Genomic DNA, 25162 nt, shown 5'->3' on the forward strand with positions numbered 1-25162 from the left:
TACCAGGTAGAAATAGAAAGAGTAAGTGTTCTTATTGGGAAATGCGGCTTTAGTAACAGATAATTGAGGTCGCAGCAATAAGGGTCTTAGTTAAGGCTATTAGACTACCAACTTTACTCTTCTGCTGACTCAATAAAATGCAGTCTGTGTTGCTTCTAGTCTTTAACCTGCTTAGCAACCTATTTTGTATAGTCTGTGTGCTTTATAATTAAGTTTACTTCTAATAAAAAATAGTTAGTAATTTAGGTAGTAAATACTGCTTGTATAGTTGTATAGTTCTAGGAATAATTACATAGTATTTGGTTTGCGTATTTTCTATTGGGTTTAAATGACAGACATCATTAAGAAATTGGCATTTTTATTATATGTGATTTTCTAAAGACAGAATAGACATATAATAAAGACATTTAATTTCACCTTGTGAAGCTCTGTTAATGGTGTTGCTTTAAAATATTTAGTACAATATTGCTGTCTTTATTTTTTTAATTTCATGAGTGCTTTAAAGTTTATCTTTATCTCTCAAATTCTCTACAAAGAGAGAAACATCCTGCCACCAGTCTGTAAATCCAGTATAAAAAGAGAACAATATTTTTTGTTGTTGAAATGCATTATTGACCAACTCTATATAGAACACTTTGAGGTCTGTTATACATGATTACATGTAGTGCTTTTAAGGTCTACAAACCATTTAAATGGATGTGCATTTTTCAATAAACATCACTAATGTGACATTCATAGCTTTATTCTGGAACAAAACATGATTAGTAAACCATATAAAATAGAAAAACAATAAACAGCACTTCTTGGCAGGCACAACAACACTACTGTATATCCTGTCTTGATACATTTGTTTGCAAACAAAAAATGTCTTTTTCACTGCTCTCTTTCCTTGAGTTTACTGAAACTGATAGTATAGATTTGCTCCTGTAGTCCAAGCAACATAAGGACAAGCACTGTAGTAAGAACTTTTGTTTAAAAGAAAGCTTGTTCATCTGCAGGGCTTTTTTTAAATACAAAAGCTCTATTGTATTACAATGTAAGGCAGCTTTAGTATAACCCCAGACGGGATCTATAATAAGATCACCACCCCTCTTAAATAGCTTGAGCCAATGAAACGGTAGAGCCACTGTAACATACAGAAAAAGATATATTGGCATACAGGCTTAGGAAACTCTCAAGAGAAAGTGGCACAGTTTTGATTTAATAACCTGGTGTGTACAGGTTACAGTATAATAGTGTTTTGGGAGCTACGACTTCTCTTTCTCCATTGGGGAATTGATGAACATTGATGTTTAAAAAAAGTACAGCTTCCATGCTTTTATCGTAACCTTTATCTAGAAAGTCAATATAGGCTAAAGTTAGTATTTTTAATTTTCCTGCTCCATCCTGCTGTTTTGCTTGCTGATGTGTACAGTAGGTGTGCCTGTAAAGGTGGGCGCCAGTCAGTGATGCTGAATTGTCCAGACTGAGCAGGACGTCTTGGCTTCAGTGACTTTCTGACAGGAGAATTTGCAGGGACATGCACAGACTTTGAGAGCTAAACATTTGCTTGTTCATTGCTTCAAATATCATTTTGAGGAAAGGAGACCAAGTAGGAACTGTTTTCTCAACTCTAAGCAAATCTTTTCTTTGTTGTGAAAATAATTTGGGTAAATCCACATTAATAGAATTAAAATTAAGTTTTATGTTACTTGCTTACAGTATTAAAACCCTGTTACCAAAGTCATAAGCTACATGTTTTAAAAAGCAAATTTTAATCTATCTTCCAGTTTATTTTTCATTTCAGTCTTGTCTGACCTTAAAGTTGTCTTCTCATATAGTATAAGGCTCTGTTTGTAAACCATGTCTAATTAAAATTTTGTGAGATACTTTTAACTTGAACAAGCATTTCAGAGAAACTTTTAATGACGGGATTTTAAAATTGCTGTTTTCTATTCATGTTTTGTACTACAGTAAGTAGTTATTGCCATAGGTACTTGATACCGGATCATTAATCATATTTGAATGATTATTATTTTCATGATTTTATCTTAAAAATATTAAAACATACTTGGATGAAATAAAGACATACTAGAATGAGCAGTTGGTAATTCTTAACAGTAACTTAGAGCTTTATTTGCTAAACAATGCATGATGAACTGCACATATCTACTCAGAATAGACCAGCTTGGCTGATCTCTAGCTGTTTGGTTTTATTGGCTTCTAAAATCTCTAACAGCAACTCTGGCAGCAAAAACAGTTTTTCAGACCACTGGGGAAAAAAGATTTCAGCAATCACTAGGTTGAACATCTTTAAAAATGTTAGAAATGTTAGAAATACTGCTGTTTTCAGTAGCAAAAAAACAGTAAATCACGTCTGAAATATGCTGCAGGGTCTGTCCAGTTTAAAAAAACCACATTCCGATGTTACAGACTAATAATTTGAATAGAGGGAGGTAATATGAATAATGATGTTCCATTGTTCTTTATTTAAGTTAGTGTTTTGTGAATGAAACATCAAATAAAAGCACAAAAAAGTTTCAGTAGCAGTTAACGAGTGTTCAGCTGAATGTTGTAAAAAACTGTAGCTGCTTCAAAATTTTTATATGGTGAGACATGTTATACAGTTTCTTTTTGCAGTGTTTCTACATTAGAGAAATGAAATTAGGAAATCCATTAAACCATCAAGGCTTACTTAAGTGGCTGTTATTCCACTGCCCAGAGCTGTATCTTAAAGACTGTAAAACTATTTGGTTTTATTTTTGTTTCGATATGCCATGCGTTAGTTTACCCAGGGACAAACATAAAGTACCATTCAGATACTGTATATACTGTAAATAAATTCAATTACATTGTATGCTACCCATATATTTTCTCACAAACACAAACTTTTTTCTCCTTAAACATTTTTCACTACTGCTCCACAGTCGAAAAGAACCCAGGCATGTTATACACAGAATAACCCAGAAGGAATCTACACGTTTCAAAGCCACATGTTGAAACTTGTAGCTAAGCAGCTCATATTTTCTTTCTCTTTATTCTGACCCATAATAAGAAGCTAAAGCTGCTTTGGATGAACACTATTTGAATTTTAAGGTGAGGTTATTGTCATTTTCTCTGTCACAAAGATTTAATTAATGAAGAGGCTAGAAGTCAATAATTGTTATCACAGTTTTTTTTCTCTGCCATACTATAAGACTCTTTAATGAATCTGAATGGTACTGGATTAATATCATATACCCTTATCTCATTATTTTCTCTAATGCTCACCCTTTGAATCAATCATTCATTTTTCTCTTTTTTTCTCTGAGATCTAAAAATATAGCCAGTTTAATTGCAAAAGGTCACATTAGAGATGGTTCGTACCTGGATTTCTGTCAGCAGTTGATTCTCCCTTGAGTCAAACAAGAAATTAAGTCATGCCTCAGAGACTATATGATCATAGTTGGGAAATTAGGAAAGTTATTTTATTTCTTAATTGCAAAAGGGTCCATAATTAATTTTGTGTGTATCACGTCATTCCCAGTATTCCCCTATTGTGCGTGGAATGGAGTTTTATTGTCACATTTGATTGTATGAAAGGAGACTACAAACCATCACAAATGTTTTCTCTTAAACAACGTTACACATATTCCTGTTTTCTTTTTTACAACATGCTTTTTGCTCCTTTAGTCCTGCTGTGCTATCAGGCTATACTTAGTTTAGAAGTTTCAGTTTGACAAAAGTAACTGTCTAGTTGGCTGGGGCAATAGCACAAGGTTCAAATTACTGACTATGGGTGCTGACATTTGGAAATACTGTTTTGCTTTCCTTACATACCAGATTTAGAAAAGACTGCTTCAGCCAAGTACTAGGGCCCGTAGTACAGTTTCACAAATGGATCTGAATATAAGACTTTGAAATCTGTGAAAATTTAGAAAAATGATCGTTTTTATCTTCTGTTCTTCTGATATCTCACTGAAGGACCTCACATGTTAGTGAGATTGTCTGTCTTTGCATCCTGGTTTCATAAGCTCAGTTCACAGGTAAACTGCTACCCCATTGCTAGGATTTTGCTTACACAGAATCTACCATTTCATTGCACTGCATGTGGGTAATTAAAAGAATAAGAGTTACCTTAACGGGAAACCGACAGGAGAGGGATCTCATCACAGTATGCTTTTTGTTCACTTCAGGTCCACTAGTTATTCTTCTGTATGATATTAAAAGCACAAAAAGGCAGCAAGCAAATAGAAATGTTTGCTTTAAAGATCTTAAATAAAGATTATTGTTAAAATTGGAGGCCTGAGTGAAGCACCAGGCTTGATTCTCATGCCAGAGGAGGCATAAATCAAAGTGCAATTGATAGAGACATAAGGAAATATTTAAGTGGCAGGGCATGCCAGTGGAGGCTCTACTGAGTGGTAGATGACCACAACTGGAGTCATGTGTCGTGAGCCCCAGGCATTTGCGCAATATGAAATTAGAAAATGATTTGTTTAGTTTTTGTTTTAGAAAACCTAAAAAACACACATTCAGTCATCTTTCACTTGATATTGTGCCCAGTGACTTTCTGCTCAGGAAAAAAGTCCTGTAACATGAAGAAGCAGAATAGGGGAATGCCATAAAAATGGAGGAATGTTATCTCCCTTGGTCCTCCTAAATCTCCCCATGGCCCCAGTCAATCCTGGTGTGCCTCAGGGTTCAGTCTTGGTCCCTTTACTTTTTATTATTTATATGCTGCCTCTCTGCCAGATTATACACGGACATGGTCATCAGTTTCACTGTTATGCAGATTATACACAGATTTATGTTAAAACATTTTCCCATGGGGAATCTCTTGTATGTGTGACAACAAACTGGTTAACATCAATTTCCCTGAAGCTCAATAGTGACAAAAACAGATATTCTACTGGTGGCAGCAAATCTCAGTTGGATAAATTTAAGAATTTCACAGAATGGCTTCCCCATTCATGCGTCAGCTATAGTCAGGAATCAGGGAGTCACACTTGATCCTCTCCTCGCTTTTGAGCCTTGTGAAAAATTTGATTAAGACCTATTGCCCACATTAGGCAATTTGTATCGATGCTAAGTGCCTGATCCATGCATTTATAACACCAAGGCTTGAAAAAAAAAGGTTTTCCAACTCTTTACTGTATGGGCTCCCTAACTCTTTTCTCAGAAAGCTGCAATAAAACTCTGAAGCTATACTACTAGCTCACACCAGACCCTGGCAGCATATCACTCCTACATTGAAGTCTCTACATTTTCAATACAAGATCTTCTAGCTGGCTTTCAAGGCTATAAACAGTCTGGCTCATCATACATCTCTGAACTCCTCCATGTTTACACTCCCTCCCATGGGCTCCGTTCACTTCAGGCTTGTCCTCTACTTACTGTACTCAGGACTAAATCACAGACGTTTGGTGACTGTAATGTCTCTGTTCCTGCTCCAGTGTTATGGAATGACATTCCTCAGGCTTTAAGAGAGACAACTTCTGTAACTCTCTCCAAATCTAAACTTAAGACTTACCCTTTTACCAGTGTTTACATCTGATTGCCTACTGCAGTCAGTTTGTAAAAACCTGTATTCTTTTTTTGTTTTCATTTACTCTTTATTGTACTTTTCTAGTCTTTTTCTTTATTCAAGATGTACACCATCCTTGGGTTTTGAAAGTCGCTTTATACATAATAATAATAATAATAATAATAATAATAATAATAATAATAATAATAATAATATTAAATATTTATATTTATTAATCATATATTATTAATAATAAGTATTACAATCGCAGAATAGCCGATGCAGTGTTCACTTCGAAGTTATTCAAGGAGGGACATTATCCCAGCTGTGAGTTATCACTGTTAAAGCATTTTTTATGCTCTCAGTTTCATTGTAGGTTTGGATATTAAGGAGAAAAACCTATGTACGTATAGGCTCCTTCAAATTCACAGTTTAGCACCTCAACATTTGATCTGAACAATGATTGACAGGTGGCATTCTGTCTTTTTTGTTGTTGTGTTTTCTTGCATCTGGTGAATTGTTGCTCATTCACAATATGATCGTAATTATCACATTAATAAGACATCATATTAAGATTAAAATATCACAGATGAATTATTATTTATGGATAATACGGATGAATCAGATATTAAAAAGAACTATTCACATTAAAAAGAACTAATAGAACTATTAAAAATTCACATCAGTATTCACATTAAAAAGAACTACCATGTTTCTGGCATAGCCAGAAAAAAGTCTGGAACATTAATTATTACTGTAAAAATAGGAAATGCATAAAGGCTAAAGTTTAGGTTTACTTTTGGAAACAACAAATTATGCCAAATTTGTGTTGTTGGTTTAAATGAAGGATTATCCTTTTGAGTACAAGTCCACTCATAAGTGGTTCGTAATACAGAATCAATATTTCTATGTCAAACAGCAGTCTTTTCTGTGGTCCAATGTCTGTGTTCTCTGTATGTGTCATCCACTTCCCATTACTGCTCAGAGCTGAAGAAGTCATTTCCACGCATGGAAAAGCATAGACAAGCCATTGTAAGCGCTGAACCCTATTTGCATTCCAGTGCTACCCAAGGACTTGGACAGACAATATGTATGTTGTTAATGTTTGAACAGAGAATGATACATGACAGAAATGCTATGCTAATTCACCAAATGATTATGGAAATTTATCTTGAAAATAATCATTTCATTGTTTAATAACAAGGTTCGTTTCTGTTTCTAAAGCTGTACTCCCTTCCTCTAATTGTTTCGGAGAAGAAGTGTTTGAATTGAAGCCTGACAACACAGCTGATGGAGGAACTGTGCTCTTGTTTAATAATGTCATTATTGTCAGAGGTTTAACTATACACATCAGAAACTATTTGAAAACATTGAAATTAAATTATGTTTTTGTGAACTTACAAACAGTAAATCCATAATCTATTGTAGCTAAATTAGGAATTTGTAAATTGGTGAAAACTTAATGGTTTAATTAATGGCTTCCATATTGTTTTACAATCCTTATACTTAAAGACTTGCATAATAAGAGGCAGATGTTAAAGGTCATTCTAGATTAATTTTCTTTGAAAATAAACTTTTTATTTTCTCTGGCTTGAAAATAATTTATTTGAAATCATTGCAGTTTCAGTTTGGCCAAATGATTATCAAGATGATAATTTTCCATGGGAAATACTAATGAACTTTTTAATATAAATTTAAGAAGGTCACGTTTAATGGCACACAATATCTAGAAGTTCAAGAGAAATACCTGCAACTCACAACTGGCAACCCACTGAAGCTAAGCAGGTGTGAGCCTGGTCTCCTGGGAAAGTGAAGGTTGCTGCTGGAAGAGGTGTTAGTGGGAACAGTAGAGAGAGCTCACTATGCAGTCTGTGTGGGTCCTAATGCCCCTGAATACTGATGGGGACACTGTATTGTTATTAAAAAGGCACCTTCTTCGGATAAGACGTAAAAGTCCTGACTCTCCGTGGTCATTAAAAATCTTGGATGTTTCTCGAACAGAGTAGGGGTGTTACCCTGCTGTCCTGGCCAAATTTCCCCTTGGCTTTATGACTTAATCACTCCTCCCTCCTGATAGCTGATGTGTGGTGAGCCTACTGGGGCACTTTGGCTGCCGTTGCATCATCTAGGTGGTGCTACAAATTGATGGTAATGGAGGAGAGTCTCCATTACCTGTAAAGAGCTTTGAGTGGAGTGTCCAGACAAGCGCTATATAAGTATAAGGGATTATTATTATTATTATTATTATTATTATTATTATTATTATTATTATTATTATTACTTCCAGAAATCTACAGTAGTTCACCTGTAGACTTTTGTTTCTGTTTCAGGGAGGTTAGGTAGGTGGAAATATCAGTCTACTAATTTTTCTAGTATCTTTTGAGAGAAACTAAATAGCAGTTACTTGATCGACACAGAATAGGGCATAATAAAGTTTCTTAATATAGATTTTCTTTTGCTGTTGCTATGCATCACATTTCATTTGGAGAAATAAATGCCCTTAGCAACACAAATGACATTGAAGAGTGAAACAGTGAAAGCTACAGTTAATGAAACCAGATTACCAAGGTAAATAAGATTATAGTCTCTTATTTACTGTTTAATTTGGGACATTGTTAAAAACACTACATTAGTGCAGTTCTGTTAAAAAAATAATGTAATTATTTGAAAATAATGTTCAGGCGACACGGTGGTACAGTGGTCCTGGGGCTGTGCGTTTTTTTCCAGGCCTGGGTGCTATCTGTGTGGAGTTTGTTTGTGTTCCCATTGAAGGTGTCCCCTGCTCTGGCCACCCCGGTGCCCCTGTTCTGGTTTAAGATATGGCTAGAAAGTGGATGAATGGGTGATGGATGGATGAAAATAATCTAAATGGCAAAAGCAGAAACAATTATACACGCTTAACTAATCCTACAACAGATATTATTGTCCAGTTGCGGCTATACTGTATGAAGGTTGTCCCTGCTTAAAGAGTTTGCTTTTTTAAAATTTGAAGTCAGAAATTGCTTGAGGTCTCTGTGCTGACTGTATCCCTGTCTTTTCTACAGAAACACTTCGGATGAACTGCAAAATAAAAACTTAATAGCAGCCACATGTTTTAAAGACCTGCCTTGTGTCTGCTGACCTCACCCTCGCCCGCTATTCCTTTCCCCCTCGTCTTTCTGCTCACGGTGGAGATATCGGCAGAAGTTCCGATAAAAGCCTTACAGGAGAGAAAGCTTTTTGTCCATCAAATTGTCGGAATTGATTGACAAAACCAGTGGCTATACCTTTTGTACCTGCTTATAATGAACAGTTAACGCATTGTTCTTTGTTTTGTGAGACAGAATAGGGCAAAGGGACATGTTCTGTGTTAGAAGAAAGAAGGAAGTTTTTCTTGTTAATTCAGACTCAGGTCCTTCTGTGTCGTGAATGTATATTTAATTTCCACTGGTCACGTCAGGTTTATTATGTTTACTGGGACCAGTAAGCATAATAATCATGTCTGGCACATGCTTCTGTCTCGGTCTTTTTTAGGCTGTTGGATCGCTGCCTAGAAAACTGCTGCAATAAGTGTTTGGATATTCCTCCCATCATGCATAACTTCGCTTGGGAGGCTGACCCTTGTTTTATTCTGCAACGGCTCACTACATTATGCTGTTTTATTGTACAGGGCAAGCACTGTACTGTGCTTTCTATGTTGTATACTGAAATGTTGCAATCTTAACACAATGTAACATAGGAACAATAAAGAATGACTTTTAACCTCTTGCTGGGTAGATAAAAAAATCCTTAATAAGCATGATTCTCAGAGAAACAGATGGCAAAACATGAGGATTTAATGCAAAGAAAAAAAAGGTTTTTGGTCTGTCCCGCATACTAGAGATGATATTTTCCAAGGCCGTTTTTATTTAAATCTAAACTGTTTAAACATGATTCAAGAGGAATTCACATCTAGAAATACTGTCATATTGTATTATTCTTTAAATTTTGCTGTTTTGCTTTGTTCTACTGTAGTTTTGCTTGGATCATGAGAAGATACTTCATAATTGATTCAATTAATACATTTGATATTTATTAGAATAGAACAAAGCAATTCTGTTAAAATATTTGTACTTAATTGTCTTACATTAGATTCAGCATTATTATTGTGACAGCTTTCCAAAACCGTTGGAATACAGTTGGCTTTATGAATTTACTGTGCTGATAGCAAACAATCTATACTCCGTCATTTAAAAAATACTCTTTAAAATTTAATGTTTACTTTTTTCTCTTCTGCTCTTAACAGATCTCTGACAGAAAGTGCCTTTTCAAACAACATCCCTACTTGAAGCTGCTTGGACTGTCTGTGTGTCTCTTTAATGCCTGCTCTCCCTCATTAAGACGGTCCCCCACGCACGAGCTGTGACAGAAGATACCTCAACTGCAACAATTTGCCCTGCATTTCATTTCAGCCTGGCTCCAGCATTTCAAAAGAAGTGGAAAGATTTACTGCGAGGAGGAAGAGGCTGCCAAAGCACAAAGAGCTGACTTCGTTTCAAAATTTAATCAATACCAGCAAGCAGTCTGCACACAATTAATATTCTATCAAGGAGTGCCATTGCATTGAAATAACTTTATTTAGAGCGTTTGTGTCAGCGGAACAATCAAGAAACTCGGACAGGCTTGTCAACTCAGCGTGCCACTGAGCATGTACCTTTTTGCTGCCAGAAGCTTACAATTGGGACAAACTGATTGATGAGTGACTGCTTGCTGATAAATCGTCTGTTCCCCATGCTGCGGCTGTGTGGGTGTATCAGTCTACCGTCTGTGTTTGGGGACCTTAGGAAAAACCTTGGCCAAAAGTTATATTGAACTTTCTTTTGCTCTTAGCATCGACAGTGTTTTGTAAGTAGACTTTTCATCTAATTTATTGCTTTTTTTTAAAGCAAAACACAGTTTTCACCCGTCAATCCTCTGTTTCAGTTTTAAGAGTTTGGTATGGCTTTAAACATTACTTCAATACGAGATACAAAATGGCTGACACTGGAAGTGTGCCGACAGTTTCAGAGGGGAACTTGCTCACGTCCTGATGAGGAATGCAAATTTGCACACCCACCCAAGAGCTGCCAGGTGGAAAATGGAAGAGTTATTGCCTGTTTTGACTCACTAAAGGTAAGGAATGTCAAACGCTGTTTTTATTTTTGAAACTCATTGATACTTGCGAGTATTTTCGAAATGATTCAGAGAAATTGGCAAGGGCCTAACAGATAAAATCATGGGTAGTCTGACCTTGCTGAAGCTGTTTCCAGCTCTTCACTGCGGCTTGGAACTCGAAAGCAGTAATGAAAATATGCTGCCAAAAATGAATGAGGAGACCAGTATAGTGCTTAGCTCTATTTTTTGCATAGTCTCATTGGTAAAGAACTTTTTTTCTGTGTCTGTATACTACCTTTTTAAATGGATTTTTTTGTTCACTTGTATTCTTGTTTTAATGCGAAAAGCAATATCAACCAACACTATGACTTTTGTAAATATTTGAACTATATTTAAGAAGTATTAATATGATTTAATATGCTTGATAAAGCATCATTTCAACAGGCTAACAACGTAATGGACAAAAAATATGACAAATCATTATCTATCAAATGTTTTTGTATGAGTCCATTTCTGACAAAAATGTGAATGCTTTGTTTTGTTTTCAAGGTTGTCTATCAAGGTTAGCAAAGTACAGCCTTAAGAAAGGAAATGTACAGAAGCTCTGTAAATATTAGAGACAGTTACAGTCATTTCAGATTCATTCTTAGGACTAGACTGTGTAGACGTCAGATATTTCTCTTCTATGTTAAATGAGGAGTTCCAGATAAACTGCCTCACATCCATAGATATGTGGTTTATGTCATTAAGAGATAGTGATGGTTTAGTGATGGTAAAGCAGCAATCCCATATTTCTGAAGGTTATGGTAAGAGCTGTTGAAAGGGAATCTAATTGACGATTGTTGGAACATTGTCTTGGACAATTAGTAATACTGGCAGCTAGTACCTTGAAAGACACATATATCACATTTCCATAACCCAGGACAGTATGGTGTACCACATAGCCATGATAATTCATATATAGCTTCTTTACTGAATTTATTAACTATTCATTACCATATGTCTTCAGTTATACATGTTTCACTGATAAGGAGTCTGGAATAGAGTCATCATTGCAGAGCTGTGCTTAATGTAGTGTGAACTTGTATTGCAAACTTCTGTCCATTAAAGACATTTTTAAAGTGCCAATGTATCAAGGAAGATAAACACAGCAGTGCAATGAATATGATTTGTTAGGGTAAATAGGTAGCTTACATTAGTGTTAGGTGAAAGTATCCACAAAGGAACAGTTATGTTTAAACATCAGGAAAAGGGTCAGATTCAATCTGTGTGTAATGGGTTTGAACTTTGACATTCTGGTCACCTTAAATAATCTTAGTTAAAGAATCGTATGTGCAAGCATGCTTATATACAGAACTGTTTCTGCTGTTGCAAATTGTAGTCACTAGTCATCTACCAGAAGACCATGAATACTTTATTTTTGCAGTGACCTACTCTGCCACACATTAGCAGTAGGCTTTGGTTACAGCTTCACCTCTTGGATCATTGTCCTGTTAACTGCTGGTGGCTAGGATTCTTGACTGGGTATCAAGAACTGTATAGTCAGATCTGCACCCTTTCAGCAGTATTCTACCATCCGGTATGTTTAGCCTTGGCTACCTTTTTCACACGCGTTTTTGAATATGTAGTGTCTCTTGGATATACATTCAGACACATGCTGTTGAACATATCTGAAACATTCCCTTGGAAAACTGACTTCTTGTGTTAGTCCTTCTGTGTGTAGCTGTCGGAGCATCTGGTGATTGAGTGCCATGTAGTTGTTGCTGCTTGGCTGTGTCAAGAAACATTGACCACTTAATAGTTTAATGTCTGCCTGCAACTGTGCTGTGTCATCCTTCCTGTTAACCTTGATGACCACTAACTACACTTAATTACCCTCAAAATGTGCACTTTATAAAAGCTGTCCCACAACATTATCAGTAAATGTTTTCTGATCTGAAGGAGACCTTCTGAATCAAAGCTTTGAAAGCACTACAGATCATCCAGAAACACATTTATTTGGGGTCAAAAATATGCATTGTATGAATTCCATGAGAAAGTAAAATTGTAAAAGACAACATTAAATGCTTATCTTGCGTCATATTCTTTCTTATATTTGCAGCCAAATAATGTTTGCCTTCAGAGTGTCCCTGATTTTGTTTCTTGTCATGATCTCCTTTTAACATCTCCAGTCTTCGATTCAGCCTTTTTCTTGGGGGGGGGGGGGACCCATTGCCTTTTCCTTCTATATCCTGGCTCCTGTGAATAGGTAATTTCTTTGGATTTCTTTGGATTTCCTGATCCAAAGAACAAGTCTTAAACCTTACCCAACAGTAGACTGGGTGCCACAATGTGCACTTCATAACGAGAGCAAATAACTACAGAACAGTTCTCGTTTTCATTTAGTGTTTCATTGAGTGTAAGGGAGGGTTTAAAGAAAAATCAAATAAGAACATAGTATTCCTTAGTAGAGTTTTTTCCACAAGTCAATAGTCAGATAGTATTGGGAGTGTTTTTCTGGCGCTGGCTGTTGAGGAAGGAGAGCTGGAAATCTTTATCTGGCCGGCCATTTAACATTGTCAGATTATTTTTCTGCAGTTTTTTGTCAGTGCAGGGCTAAGCCCATGCAGTTTAAAGTGGTCAATTCCAAAATCTTTTTTCAAATCCTTCCACAATTCCAATTCTTTTTTCAAATCAGTTCCTAAACTGATGATGGCAAGCTGTTGTATAAGCAGTGTACAAAAAAATGGAAACACCAATTGTATAGTTACTGAATAAGCTGTTGAGCCACCACTTGCAGCCAGTAAAGTCTGTATGTGCTGCCTATCTGTGTAATAATAATAATAATTATTATAATTATCATTATCATTATTAATAATAATAATAATATTCCTTGTGGGGAGCACAATAGAGTAATGAAGCTAATTCATAGATGGGGATTATTAGGAGACAATGACTGGTAATGGCTGGGGGAAATTTGTTAAGGACACCGCGATAACACCCCTACTATTTCCAGCATCTTGGAAGACACCCCTACTGGCAGAAAAGAAACGTGCAACATGAGGTGACAGTGATAACCCAGTTTCATCTGAGATGCAATTAGCATTGAACTAAAGTGTGAGCGTGGTTTGGGACACACAATGTTACAGAGCCACCAGCACATTTCACTGAGCACTCAGGAGTGGACTTCTTTAGGTTAGCCCCACACATGCACCCATCCATTTGTGGAGAACACGATGAAAGATGATTTATCTGACCACATCGCATTTCTCCACTTCTTAGTAGAACAAATACAACATTTTGACTGAAGGAGAACACCTGAAGGTTTTTTACTTTTCAGCATAGAATTTCACTCTGTTCCTTTGCATTTCACACACTGACACAGCTCAAACCTCTTGTTTGTTGACGACTACTCATGAAAAAATAACATCTAGCTCAATAATTCAGCACTGAAACTAAGCATGCACTGTTAGGAAATGGGTTTTCTGAAGGTCAGCCAGATCGCCTCATGTCATGAGATGTGGTGACTTCCCTAGGGAAACCTTGACTGTTTGTTTTGAAAGCTGCTGTGTAAATATTCCAAAATTTGTTTTTGCTGTTTTGTTAAAAACAGTACTTTGCTCTGTGTACAGCGTGGTCTATGATCCTAATTGTACTGTAGTTTCCATTTGGTTGTATCCAAGTGAATGTTGGGAGTATCAATCAGGTATTGCACTGGTCAAAATAGTAAATCAGTAGTCCAGCACTGATGGTTCAAAAAACGAACCAATATAAAAGGACTTGTACTTTGTATTTGTACTCTGTGTAATTAAGACTGAGACACCAAAATTAAGATTTCAGAAAAAAAAATCTAAATTTATTTTGATTATGTAACATTCTTCTATTTTTTTTTAAATCCACAATATTGCTTTGTTTATTTTATTTTTTAATAATATTAAAAACATTTTTGTTGTATGGTGCATTGCTTTCTTAAATTGTGCTTATTGTAATGTTCTCTATTTGGAAAGGTCCACTCCTTCATCAAGCTTTTGTCAAATTGCATGGTGTTGTTCAGAAGCAGAGAAAACTGACAATACATAAACTAAAATAAAACTAAACACTTAATCAAAGAATGGTTGTGGTATGTTTTTCTCACAGAAAATTGAGAGCTGCTTTAAAAATGGACAAAAGTCCATGACAGCTGTTTTTATTAGAACTATCATGTGACTTTTTCAGAAAGGGGTGGTTGGGTTGGACAGCGCGGTGATGATACTTATAAATCCTAGCAGCAAGGTCTGTGTGTGGAAGAGAGCTCTTTTTTGTTGTGACAGCTAATAGAATTAGTGGGGAGAGCGTATCTGGCTGGAGCACATACAAATACCAGAGTCATGTGATGATACCAGGGTGCTGTTTGCTGTATGGCCTGTTGTGTTTCTTAATGCTTTTCCTCAAGTGTCCTCTGTGTTACTGACACGTCCTCTGTGACTTATCTCTGTGCCTCATCACTTGAGCAGGGGAGAGCTTTGCTGATAAGCCCGAGTGGGTGCAGGATTTGCTGAAAAGCAGAAGTGCCCAAGAACAGAGATATTTTTTTTCTTAAATCCATTTGCTAGTACTCTCCTGCTGCTTGAGTTGCCTTAAAAAACTCTCCGCGGCTTTAGATTTGAAGCAAATTTTAATACCCTTGCATTCTAAGAAATTCGTCCTGCATTTGATTTTTTAAGCAGTGTCATTTGTGAGGGTGATTTAATTTAACTGGAATTTCAGTGCTAAAACACCCAAGCTGACATCAGTTCCTCAGAAGCTGTGAGACTGCACTTAAATCCTGGTTTTCAGTCGCCATACCTTAAAAAGAGGTTTTGAAAAGTTCTGAAAGGGTTTGCTTCAGCATTTATTTTCTAAGCACTTTCTGTATTTTTCTACTTTTTTGTATAATAGAGAACTCTTGTATAATTATGATAATAACTAATATACAATGCAAATTTTCTTTCAATAATACACACCTCTAGGAATTATTTTAAATAAAAAAGAAGCCTCACAATTTTTGACAAAATAAGACAGAATCATACTGTAGATATGTAATGATTTAAACAGTTTAATCACAAACTCATTTTGTTTAATACATGATCATCCCTTAACCTCAGTCCATTCCTGAGAATAGGTGGAGCTGTGCAAAAGGAGAGGAGTGCCGGGTGGTGGTGGAGCTGTGCAAAAGGAGAGGAGTACTCTTTGTGAGAGTAATAATCCTGTTGTGAAAGCAAAAAAAATTAAACAAACCTGAAAACAAAAGAGGAAAATATTTTTGTCGTGGAGCTGTTTAAGGTGGTTTCTCCCTGTCCCCTGGGGATGTGCGGTGTTTGGGGTGGTTGTGTTGGGTAAATAGTGACCATAATCAGGACCTAGGGCAGAGGTGTCCAGTCCTGGTTCCAGAGAGCTGGTGTGTCAGCAGGTTTTCTGGGTGTGATTAAAACTTCCGCACTTGAAGAGCTGGGAGAAGTGGTCAAACTTGTCAAAGTAAACCAACAGCTGATTTATTTATGTTAAAAGCTGAATTAGAAAGAAATCAAAGAGACACATCAGTCCTCCAGGACCAGGATTTGATAGCCCTGGCCAAGTGTGAGGAAATAACACCGTAACATCAGTATATATTTATTTCCCCTCTATAGAAGTGAATTGTTTACTTTTAAGTCATACCTGAATTATATATTAATGTAATTTCTTATTAAAGAAGTAATCAAAGTAACATTACTATATGTACAAACATTCGTATTCTGAGTTTAAAATTGGTAAAAGGTATTGGGATACAATATTTAATGTATTGCATATACATTAAATGTTTTTACTAAGTGAGTGTATTTTTCTGTGCTGTTCTATACAAGGGGTAATGTTATATACTCAGTCTCTTTTTGTTTTTGTTTTTTTCTGCCTTACTTCTGATTCTTTGCTGTGCTCAATGCTTGGATGAATGCACACACATGCCAGGTCAAAACTGACCTTTGCTTTTCATTTCAAGTCACCAGCCCAGGACCAGCACTTAATCTAAAAAGTATATGGTAGGACCTGTCATATCTGATCCTGCGTTATGTAGTATCCTTTATCATCTGATAAGTTTATTACAGTAGCAAAACTGGATCTGGAGAGCAAAATTGCTACACAAAAACCGCAACAAAAACTGAGATGAGGATTTATTGGTGTAAGCCAGTGGTATGAAAAAGAACAATAAAGATGTACATCTAAAAAAACAGAAAAGCCTAAATAGATGGCACCGAAGTGATGAAGAAGAGAGAATTGATGAATCCTTCTGCATTCATCCTCAAGTAACACACACCGCTTTCCATATTATTTTAATAATATGACACTCGTCTTTCTGGGAGCGCCTATTACGATTCTACTGCATTGAAATCTGTTTGTTGTTTCTCACTCATTTGCAAAGCTACAATTGGTATTTCTGTCATAATTGTAAAATGGCTTTGAATAGCACTTAAAGAATTATGCATTCGAGATCCATACTTATCATGCAAAATCTTGACCAAACTGTTGATAGTACTTCAATAATTGCTTATTCCTGCCCACAACTGGCAGTCTTGATTGATTGTAAGCCCTACTGACATGTTAGGAAAGGAGTTGTATAGAACTGTTCGCTCTACTGTTTTGCATCTGCATTCATATTTTTATGAGTTGCAGTGAAAAGGACAAAAACAGAGATGCATTTTCATGTCATGGTATGAATCAGTTTTTACTTAATATGCACTTAGGATTTTGGTTTCGTAATTGTTTTTTCAGAAATGTTTCAGTCAGCATAGTACAAGCCTAGTAATCCTTACCAACGGGGCAAAGTGAAGAAATCCAAACAGTCTGTAAGCCTCTTGTGCTGAGTGTGAAGCACGCAGAACAAGGAGAACGACGACATTATAAGTGTAGCTCTTTCCAGGCACTGTGTTCCCTTGGTGGCTGCAACTAAGTCATCTGATGTTAAAAGGAACATTAAATGATTTGTGAACCACTGTCCTCTGTGAAAAAGAATTCCAGGGAGACTAGACAGATCATCCTTGACTTTTCTGTAGGCTTATATATATATACACACATTTTTGTGTTGTTATAAGACCTGCTCACTTGAATACTGTTTTCTGTGCTTCTTTCCAAATTGTCCACTTATTTGCATTTGTGCTCACTTTTTTGGGCATTTGTACATTTGTGTCTGGTGGGAACCGGGCCTGTATTTTCATCACTGTCGTTTTTAAATGATTCCTCTCTTTCCTGTGGTGTAAGAGAGCTATGTAAATGACGCTGGTTTTCCACGACTTGATTCAGGCAGGCCAATCCAAACGCAGTTTTTTCATTGCTCGGATTGAGAAGAGACACAAGAGCCTTGTCATTGCGCAGAGTTTTGGTTGTTTTTTTTAACACAGTTACCCTTTTGTTTTCCAAAGCAAGATTTAAATAAGTACCATGTTATTATTTATCACTGTTTTCCACCCCTATACTGTCTTATGGTTGTTTTTTATCTGTAAATGTTCACAATTATTTGTAAAGCAGTCAGAATACATTTAGCTCTGGAACTTGATTTGAATGTCTCACATTGAATATCTTTCAATATTCGCTCTGTGTTTTTACTTAGTACCCGTCATTGAATTGGGTCATGATTGGCCTTGTTTTTCTCCATTGTTTTAACTTTGAGTTGACAGAATCTGCCAAGCTCATAATATAATTTCATAAAACAGTGTATTGAGATCCATTTGAAATTCAGATAATAACTATAACTCTCCATAACTTGAAATTAACACCCACAGGAAACCATAATAGTGTAGCCGCAATGCAGGAATATTCCAACAAATTCAACAGAGCTATAGAATGCAGGAATATGCTTTTTTGCACAAATTGTGGAATTAAAGAGGTAAGGTACTGTAATTGGAGCACTATGGAAAATAATGTTTTTAAGAAGATATAATGCAGTCATTTTTGAAAGTTCATTGCATAAAAATTGACCAAATACGAGACCTTAAATTTTGTTCAGAATGAGGAATTTATAAATATACAGTACATGTAATTTGTCCCACAAAACCGTAGTTTTGATTTTGAAAAAGTAGAAGTCTCTTACTGTGAATTTCTCTTTTATTTTATTTTATTATTTTATCTTTTATTTTTTACCAAGCAAATTTGGGGAAGATACTGTACATCCATAACTGCCACCACATAGCAGTGGTGAATATTTCACCCACAGTACAATAGGAAAAATGCCCTGAAGTCATTTATAAAACAATCAGACACTGATTTGAGCTTCATGTTGAGCTACCAGGGGAATCTGCTTTGATGAGTTGAACAGCCGCTTCTCATTCCTGACATTCCCTCTTTAAAAATGCCAGACTTAATTTTTTCCATGTGATTTCACTTTACTGCTTTGGAACGAGGCGATGGTGATCCACACTCTTGTGACTCCAACTAAAAGCCCACATGGATGAAACTGGCGGAAATTTTCCTTCTGTTTTGATGCTGACTCCCAACCAGATCAATTAGCATGACTTAGTGAAGCTGCTGCTTGCTGACCTTGTGAACTCCACTGGTATTGGGAGTATTGTGATTTTGAATTTATGGGAAAATACATTGTTAGTCACAGTGGCTCACAAGGCATAGATTTCCTGTGCTCCTACCACTTAAGGCAGGGGAGAGGCTGTATTTGTGGAATACCTAAAGCAACAGTGAAGGGAGAATACGGTGCTGACTCAGAAGAGGATATCTGGTGTTGCAGTTAATCTGTCTGCTCTTGATTTATCGACAGTCTTGTCCAGCTGTTTGTTGATGTCACACAGAAAAAATTGTCAGCGTACCTCTCTGGTGGAAGTGTTTCGAGATATAAAAGATTGCCATGTTAGAATCCCAATTATTGGAAACAAAGTGGGACTATTGACTGTAAGGAAAAATTATAAGATGCCATAAAAAATGACTATACCTGTACAGCAGACATCACTATAGCATTTTTCTTCAAAAGGTTAAAATGTAGGTGAACAATCCAGTAACCATGTATTCACTTTTTCTACATCTAAATAAGTGAGTTGGTGAAGCAGGATGTTACAGTATATAGTAAAATACTCCCTTTTGTCCCAAAAGATCTAGGAATGCTAACCCTGTAATCTGAGACACTATACAATATGTTGATAGGCTAATAAGAGATATAGCCTGTGTCCCTTCCTATAACCTGGATACCCAAAAGTGAATGGAAGTGTGTCTCCATATTGTAAAAATATTGCACCATCAAATTAGGAGAGAACATCTTTAGCCTGAGGATTTCACAATATGTCAAACTCTCTTAAATAAAGCTCAGATTACTTCTCCAGAATCTCGTCTCTAAGCTTTACCACAACAGGTCAGAGCAAGAGACTGGTGATGGGGCAGTTTCTCTCTGTCTCTGTCTTCCTAACTTGTTACTTTATCTCCTTCTGTCCCTCTGCCCTTTCCTACCTCTTTTCCTTGTATTTTATCCCATGTGCTGAATGTTTATTCTTTATTATGATTAACCAGAGTAATTCACCAGAAATATCTTTTTGATCCTCTGTGTTTACCTACTGGAAGCTCAGCAGCAACCATTTAAAAACCTCCACTGATTGTTTTTTTTTAATTTTCTGACTCTTTCAAGGATACCATGAATGTAACAATATGCATAATTACTATTATCTATGTGAATAATTAAAAAACTTAATTGAGACCCGTCGAATCTGATTGTCAAACTTGAATGTGACTGCTGTGATAGATTCAGCTGACAAACTTTATGATAAAAATGAACAGCTTAGGTCACATGAGTACACTGTCTTTTTACATCAGTGTATCAAAAGGCACTTATAAGTTGTTGCAAACAAGGATGAGCCATTTATTTTGCTTTGTTTAATTGTTTTAAATACCACAATTAGAGAAGTGTGATTTTCAGTGTTGGGGCCCTTCTTTGTTCAGGTAAGAAATGCATGTTAATAAAGAGAGATTAAGTAATTTAATTGTTTTTTGGATGTTGTATAAAATCTCACAATAGTAACATTCATAGCTTCAGAGATATAGATAATATTTGTCACATTTTTTCCTTTCCATTGTAAAATAATTACGGGTTGTATTATTCAATCATTTAAAATGTGTAATTAAAAAATAAATACAAAAATAGAATAATAAAAATATATTTATAAGTATTCCACAGAAAGAGCATTGCCCACTGTGGTTTTTCATTGCATTATCATTTTTTCAAAAGTATTTTTCTAAAACCATAAGTTAGTTACTGTATGTGTTAAGGTTTAAGACAGGAAAGTACAGCTTGTTTGTCCGTTTGCATGGTTGTTACATCATCTCTTCTTAGTGCAGGATTTTGTGGAGAGTATGCTTCAGTTGTTTGAAAATCCTTACACCCTGAAATACCAATTTCATGATTTGTGTTACAAATAAAGTAATAATATAGTTTGAAAGTTTGTGTGAAATTCTTTTCTTAGTGCTTCCTACCTTCTGTTTGAGTAATACTCTGTCTGAGTAATACTCTTATCCTTACATTTCTTTTTAAGATCCTTACATCCTTATTAGTACTCCTTACATGTCATTACTGCAGTGGATTTATGTTTATTCTTATTATCTAAATCAGTGGCAGACATATACAGTATCTTGAAACAACAAAAATGCACTTCAGAAGAACAGTTTATTATGATAAACAATTTCAAATTCATGATTTGGTGAGTCATGTATGTTACTAAAAATAGAATTGAGAGTGGCACAAATTTGTCTTCTTTGTACCTTAAGCGTGTCAGTCTACAGATAGAAGGTATGGGGATGTTAACCTTTTATATTGGGACAATTCTAATCTAATAATGGAATTTAAAACTTGATTTAGGAAAAGCCATAACTTTATTGTATAATGCAAAGAGATGGATGGATGGCCAATTCTTTTTAAAAAAAATTACTCTAATAACCTTTCAAGTTTGTCAAAAACACAGATGTGCTTCCCTCCACAGGCTTGTTCTGTCCTGGCCAGATTTAGTCTGACTCATTAGTGTATAGTGATATTGATGAAAAGACATGGATAGACTGATGAAAAAATAAAAATTTTTATTTTTTTTTTACCTCAACAGAGATAATTGAAATGCGCTGAACAAAGCTTCTCTCTGTGGTCTTGCTGTGTTAGGTAGTCAGCACTTCATCAATAATGAAATCTAAACATGAAGAGCAGTGACCCAGGCCCACATCAGTTCTCCTGTAATCATGGGCCTGTGCACGTCTCCACTGCTGCCTCTCTCTCAGTTAAAATTTCAATCCCTTCTGGCCTCATTTCTTAAAAGAGTTCAGAGCCCTTCATCTTCATAAAAATATATATTCGATGCCACATGTAAAGGGAATATGCTGTGGATAAATTACGTTCGCCAATAGAGGTGAGAAGCAAACCAGTTGTAACTAACCAAAATATTAGGAACCCCAGTCCTTCCACCTGCAGTATGTCCAAAATTCAGCAGCCAGAATCCTGACCAGATCTAGTGCAAGTGTTCACATTACTCCTATCCTGGAGTCCTTGCACTGGCTTCCGGTCAAATTCCGCGTAGACTTTAAAATCCTCATGCTCACCTACAAGGCTTTACATGGCTTGGCACCTCAATACCTGTCTGAACTTTTATCGCCCTACTCCCCACCTCGCAACCTCCGCTCTTCAAATTCTGCCCTCCTTACTGTCCCCCAAGCCCGTCTACATTGTATGGGCGACAGGGCCTTCTCCTGCTATGCCCCCAAGCTCTGGAACTCCTTGCCCAAGGATATTAGAGAGTCACCTTCTCTAAACTCCTTCAAATCCAGACTCAAAACCCTCCTTTTCAGAAAAGCCTTTACTTAACTGGTTCCATTCTTCACCCCTCTGCTCTTCTTAATACCATCTTCCACGGTCTCCTCTATTGTTATTGTTGTATTGCTGTAATTATAATTGTGTCCTGTCTTGTGAAATTTTTCTTATTTATTGTTGTAGTCTTCTTATTTATTGTTATTGTCATCCTGTAAAGCGCTTTGAGAAGCCACCTTTAAAGGCGCTATATAAAATAAAGTTTATTATTATTATTATTACCTGTGTGCAATGAACAGACTTCCTCAGTGGCAGGCATTGCCTTGTTGGCTTGACTTCCATTGCCTGCCAGGGTCTGAACAATCCCCCAATTTCAAACCTGTTCAAGACTGTGGATCAGTGGAACGTGCAGTTGTGGAGAAAATAAAGAAAGGGGCAGAAAAAAATCAATATGCCCCACTTACAAAGTGAACAGCGCCTTCTGTTTACAGCCAGTGGTTTTCTAAAGTAGCATGTTGTTTCAGCCAGACACAATCTGTCAATGATAGGCCATGATCCATGTCTCCTCTCTGCGTCATCCAAGATCAATGGGGAGGTCCAAGCAGGACAAGCTGAGCACAGATAATAATCAACATAATTAATTAACCTATGGCCATATTCTGTTAAATAAAATGTCAGAGCACCTACTACTAAAAGATAGTTGTAGATTCAGCAAAATAGTAATTTTCCTGATGACAATATTGAAAATCTTTTGAGGTTATAAGTGGTAAGCATCTTTTGAAGCTTTTTCTTTTCAGTGGTTTCTTTGCAATATATATATATTTAGAAGGATATCTACAAATATCATGGTTTCTACCGCATATGTTATTTTCTACTCCTACCTCCCAATTACAGAAATGTTTAAACCTAAATGAATTACAAAAGAGTCTAGGGAGGGATGGAATATTGAAGCTTTTTTATACTGTCTGTTGCCATGGACAAATCAAGGTCTCATTTTTACAAAGAAGCAGCTGTGTTAGCTTAAAGAAAGTGTTTAATGAGCAGAGGGGGTTGTTAATTGGGCTTTGAAATCAGACTGCTTTTCTAATTAGTTGTTAACCTTTAAAATTAATTTACAGTACATGGTCTCCTGAATATTGCAATGCACTGAAATCTACAATATGAAAACATATATTGATAGTTGTAAGTTGCCTTTTAAAACACAAAGATAAAAAGACTACAAAGAGTTAAAGATCTGCAGTATGTAAAATGTAAAGCTGTCCTTGTTTGGTTTTAATTGATTAAAATATTATTGCCATATAATTGCTGTACATAAATTCCAGTCCTGATTTTTTAATATGCAAAGCTCAGTCGTTTTGAAATTAGCAACCTTGACACAGAAAAAAAACCTGTGCAGCACAACAAGCGAAAACACTGTATCACAGCGCCATTTCGCTCCTTGTACTTGTGCACTGTGCACACAGTGCCTCATGGAAATCAATGCTTACTTTTTACAAGTGTGGAAATTGTGAGCAACATTTAGACATTTCCAGTATGCTTGGTGGTTTCCACATTAAAATGGTCCGGCTTTGTGTAGCTGTAAACTTGGAAAAAATGCCAAACTGAAATCTGAAACAGCAATATCCATATGAGGTTAAAATATTTGCTCACATTGATATGAGTCAGACCTGTCATCTGAAAGTCTATGTGAGAAGTCTCATGTAGTCCTTCTTGGGTTCCTAGAGTACTGTGCTGACAGCTGTGAGCTGCATTAAAATCAAAGGCATTAATAGTTTACTGATTCTGAGCTGTTTGAATTCCAGTCATCATGATTTTATTCGACACAATTGGCTGAACTCTTTCCCTCTTTACATAATTTACATGTTTTAAATAATCAAACAGCATTTTTTGTTATTTTTCGGTATTGTGTAATCAATTTAATACTACAAGCTTGGGGAGATTTCTTTGTGGTAGGTTAACTATTAACTCTGTTTAAATTTTTTTTACCTTGAACCCACCTGATAGCTTAATGAATGGGAGGAATGAAATTAGAGTCGATCCTGTATGCCACTTTGGCAATTCATTCATTCAGGCTGTAAAATGGCATTGCTCAGAGCCAATATGGAGAAAGAGCACTCTTCAAACGAACAGAAACCCTTTCACTGGTTGTTTGGGTTTTATGAGCTTGACGTTTAGACCAGAGGTGGTCAAATGTTTTCGATTCTGATTTTCTGTGAATCTCTGAGTCTGGAAATGCAATTTTAAGGTACAGACGTACTAACCAATGAGAGTCCAAAGAGCATTCATAATTATTTGAATTAAATGGTTTTATGTATTAACACATACAATAAACCAACATACCATATACATATTAATGAACAGATAATAATAATAATAAGAGAAATGCCACCGAAATAAATATTTGAGAAACTTCCTTGTTAGAATCTTTAGCTTGAGGCAGCAACAGTAATGAAAACACAGAGCATGTGATAATAGTGTGTTCACATTTCTAGAAGGCTTTTGATTAAATAAAATATTAATTCTCAAATTACAAACAGTTGGCATTTAGGGAAAACGGAGTGTTTGGATTAAGAAATGGGTATTAAATTGAAAATAGGGATACAGATAAATACTCAATATAGGTCAGTACTCAAAGTAGGTTGATACAGTTAGAGGAGTACCACAAGGATCTTTAGCAGGACCACTGTCTTTCTAATTTATATCAATGATTTTGATATTCTGTCAATGATTTTCTGTTGTTTCTGGGCATTGAACTTATATTTGCTAATCCTTTGCTTAAGCATGTGAGCATCTTTACCTATGTATATAATTCCCCAAAGACA

At 36.0% G+C, this 25162-nt stretch overlaps 1 protein-coding gene across 16 annotated transcripts in view; it reads left to right on the plus strand.

Annotated features, from left to right (window-relative positions):
* Nucleotides 1–25162, plus strand: part of mbnl2 (muscleblind-like splicing regulator 2) — a 91338-nt gene that overhangs the window by 13242 nt on the left and 52934 nt on the right. For 15 of the 16 annotated variants that reach the window (XM_088603889.1, XM_088603899.1, XM_088603925.1 and 12 more), the window contains exon 2: nt 9750–10615. In XM_088603889.1, the coding sequence (XP_088460015.1) occupies nt 10442–10615 (174 nt within the window). In that variant the 5' untranslated portion in view covers nt 9750–10441. The remainder of the gene's footprint in view (nt 1–9749; nt 10616–25162) is intronic. The other variant, XM_088603916.1, reaches the window with a different exon arrangement.

This window comes from Lepisosteus platostomus, chromosome 2, assembly GCF_059453375.1.
Source record: "Lepisosteus platostomus isolate fLepPlt1 chromosome 2, fLepPlt1.hap1, whole genome shotgun sequence".
NCBI classification, from domain to species: Eukaryota; Metazoa; Chordata; class Actinopteri; order Semionotiformes; family Lepisosteidae; genus Lepisosteus; species Lepisosteus platostomus.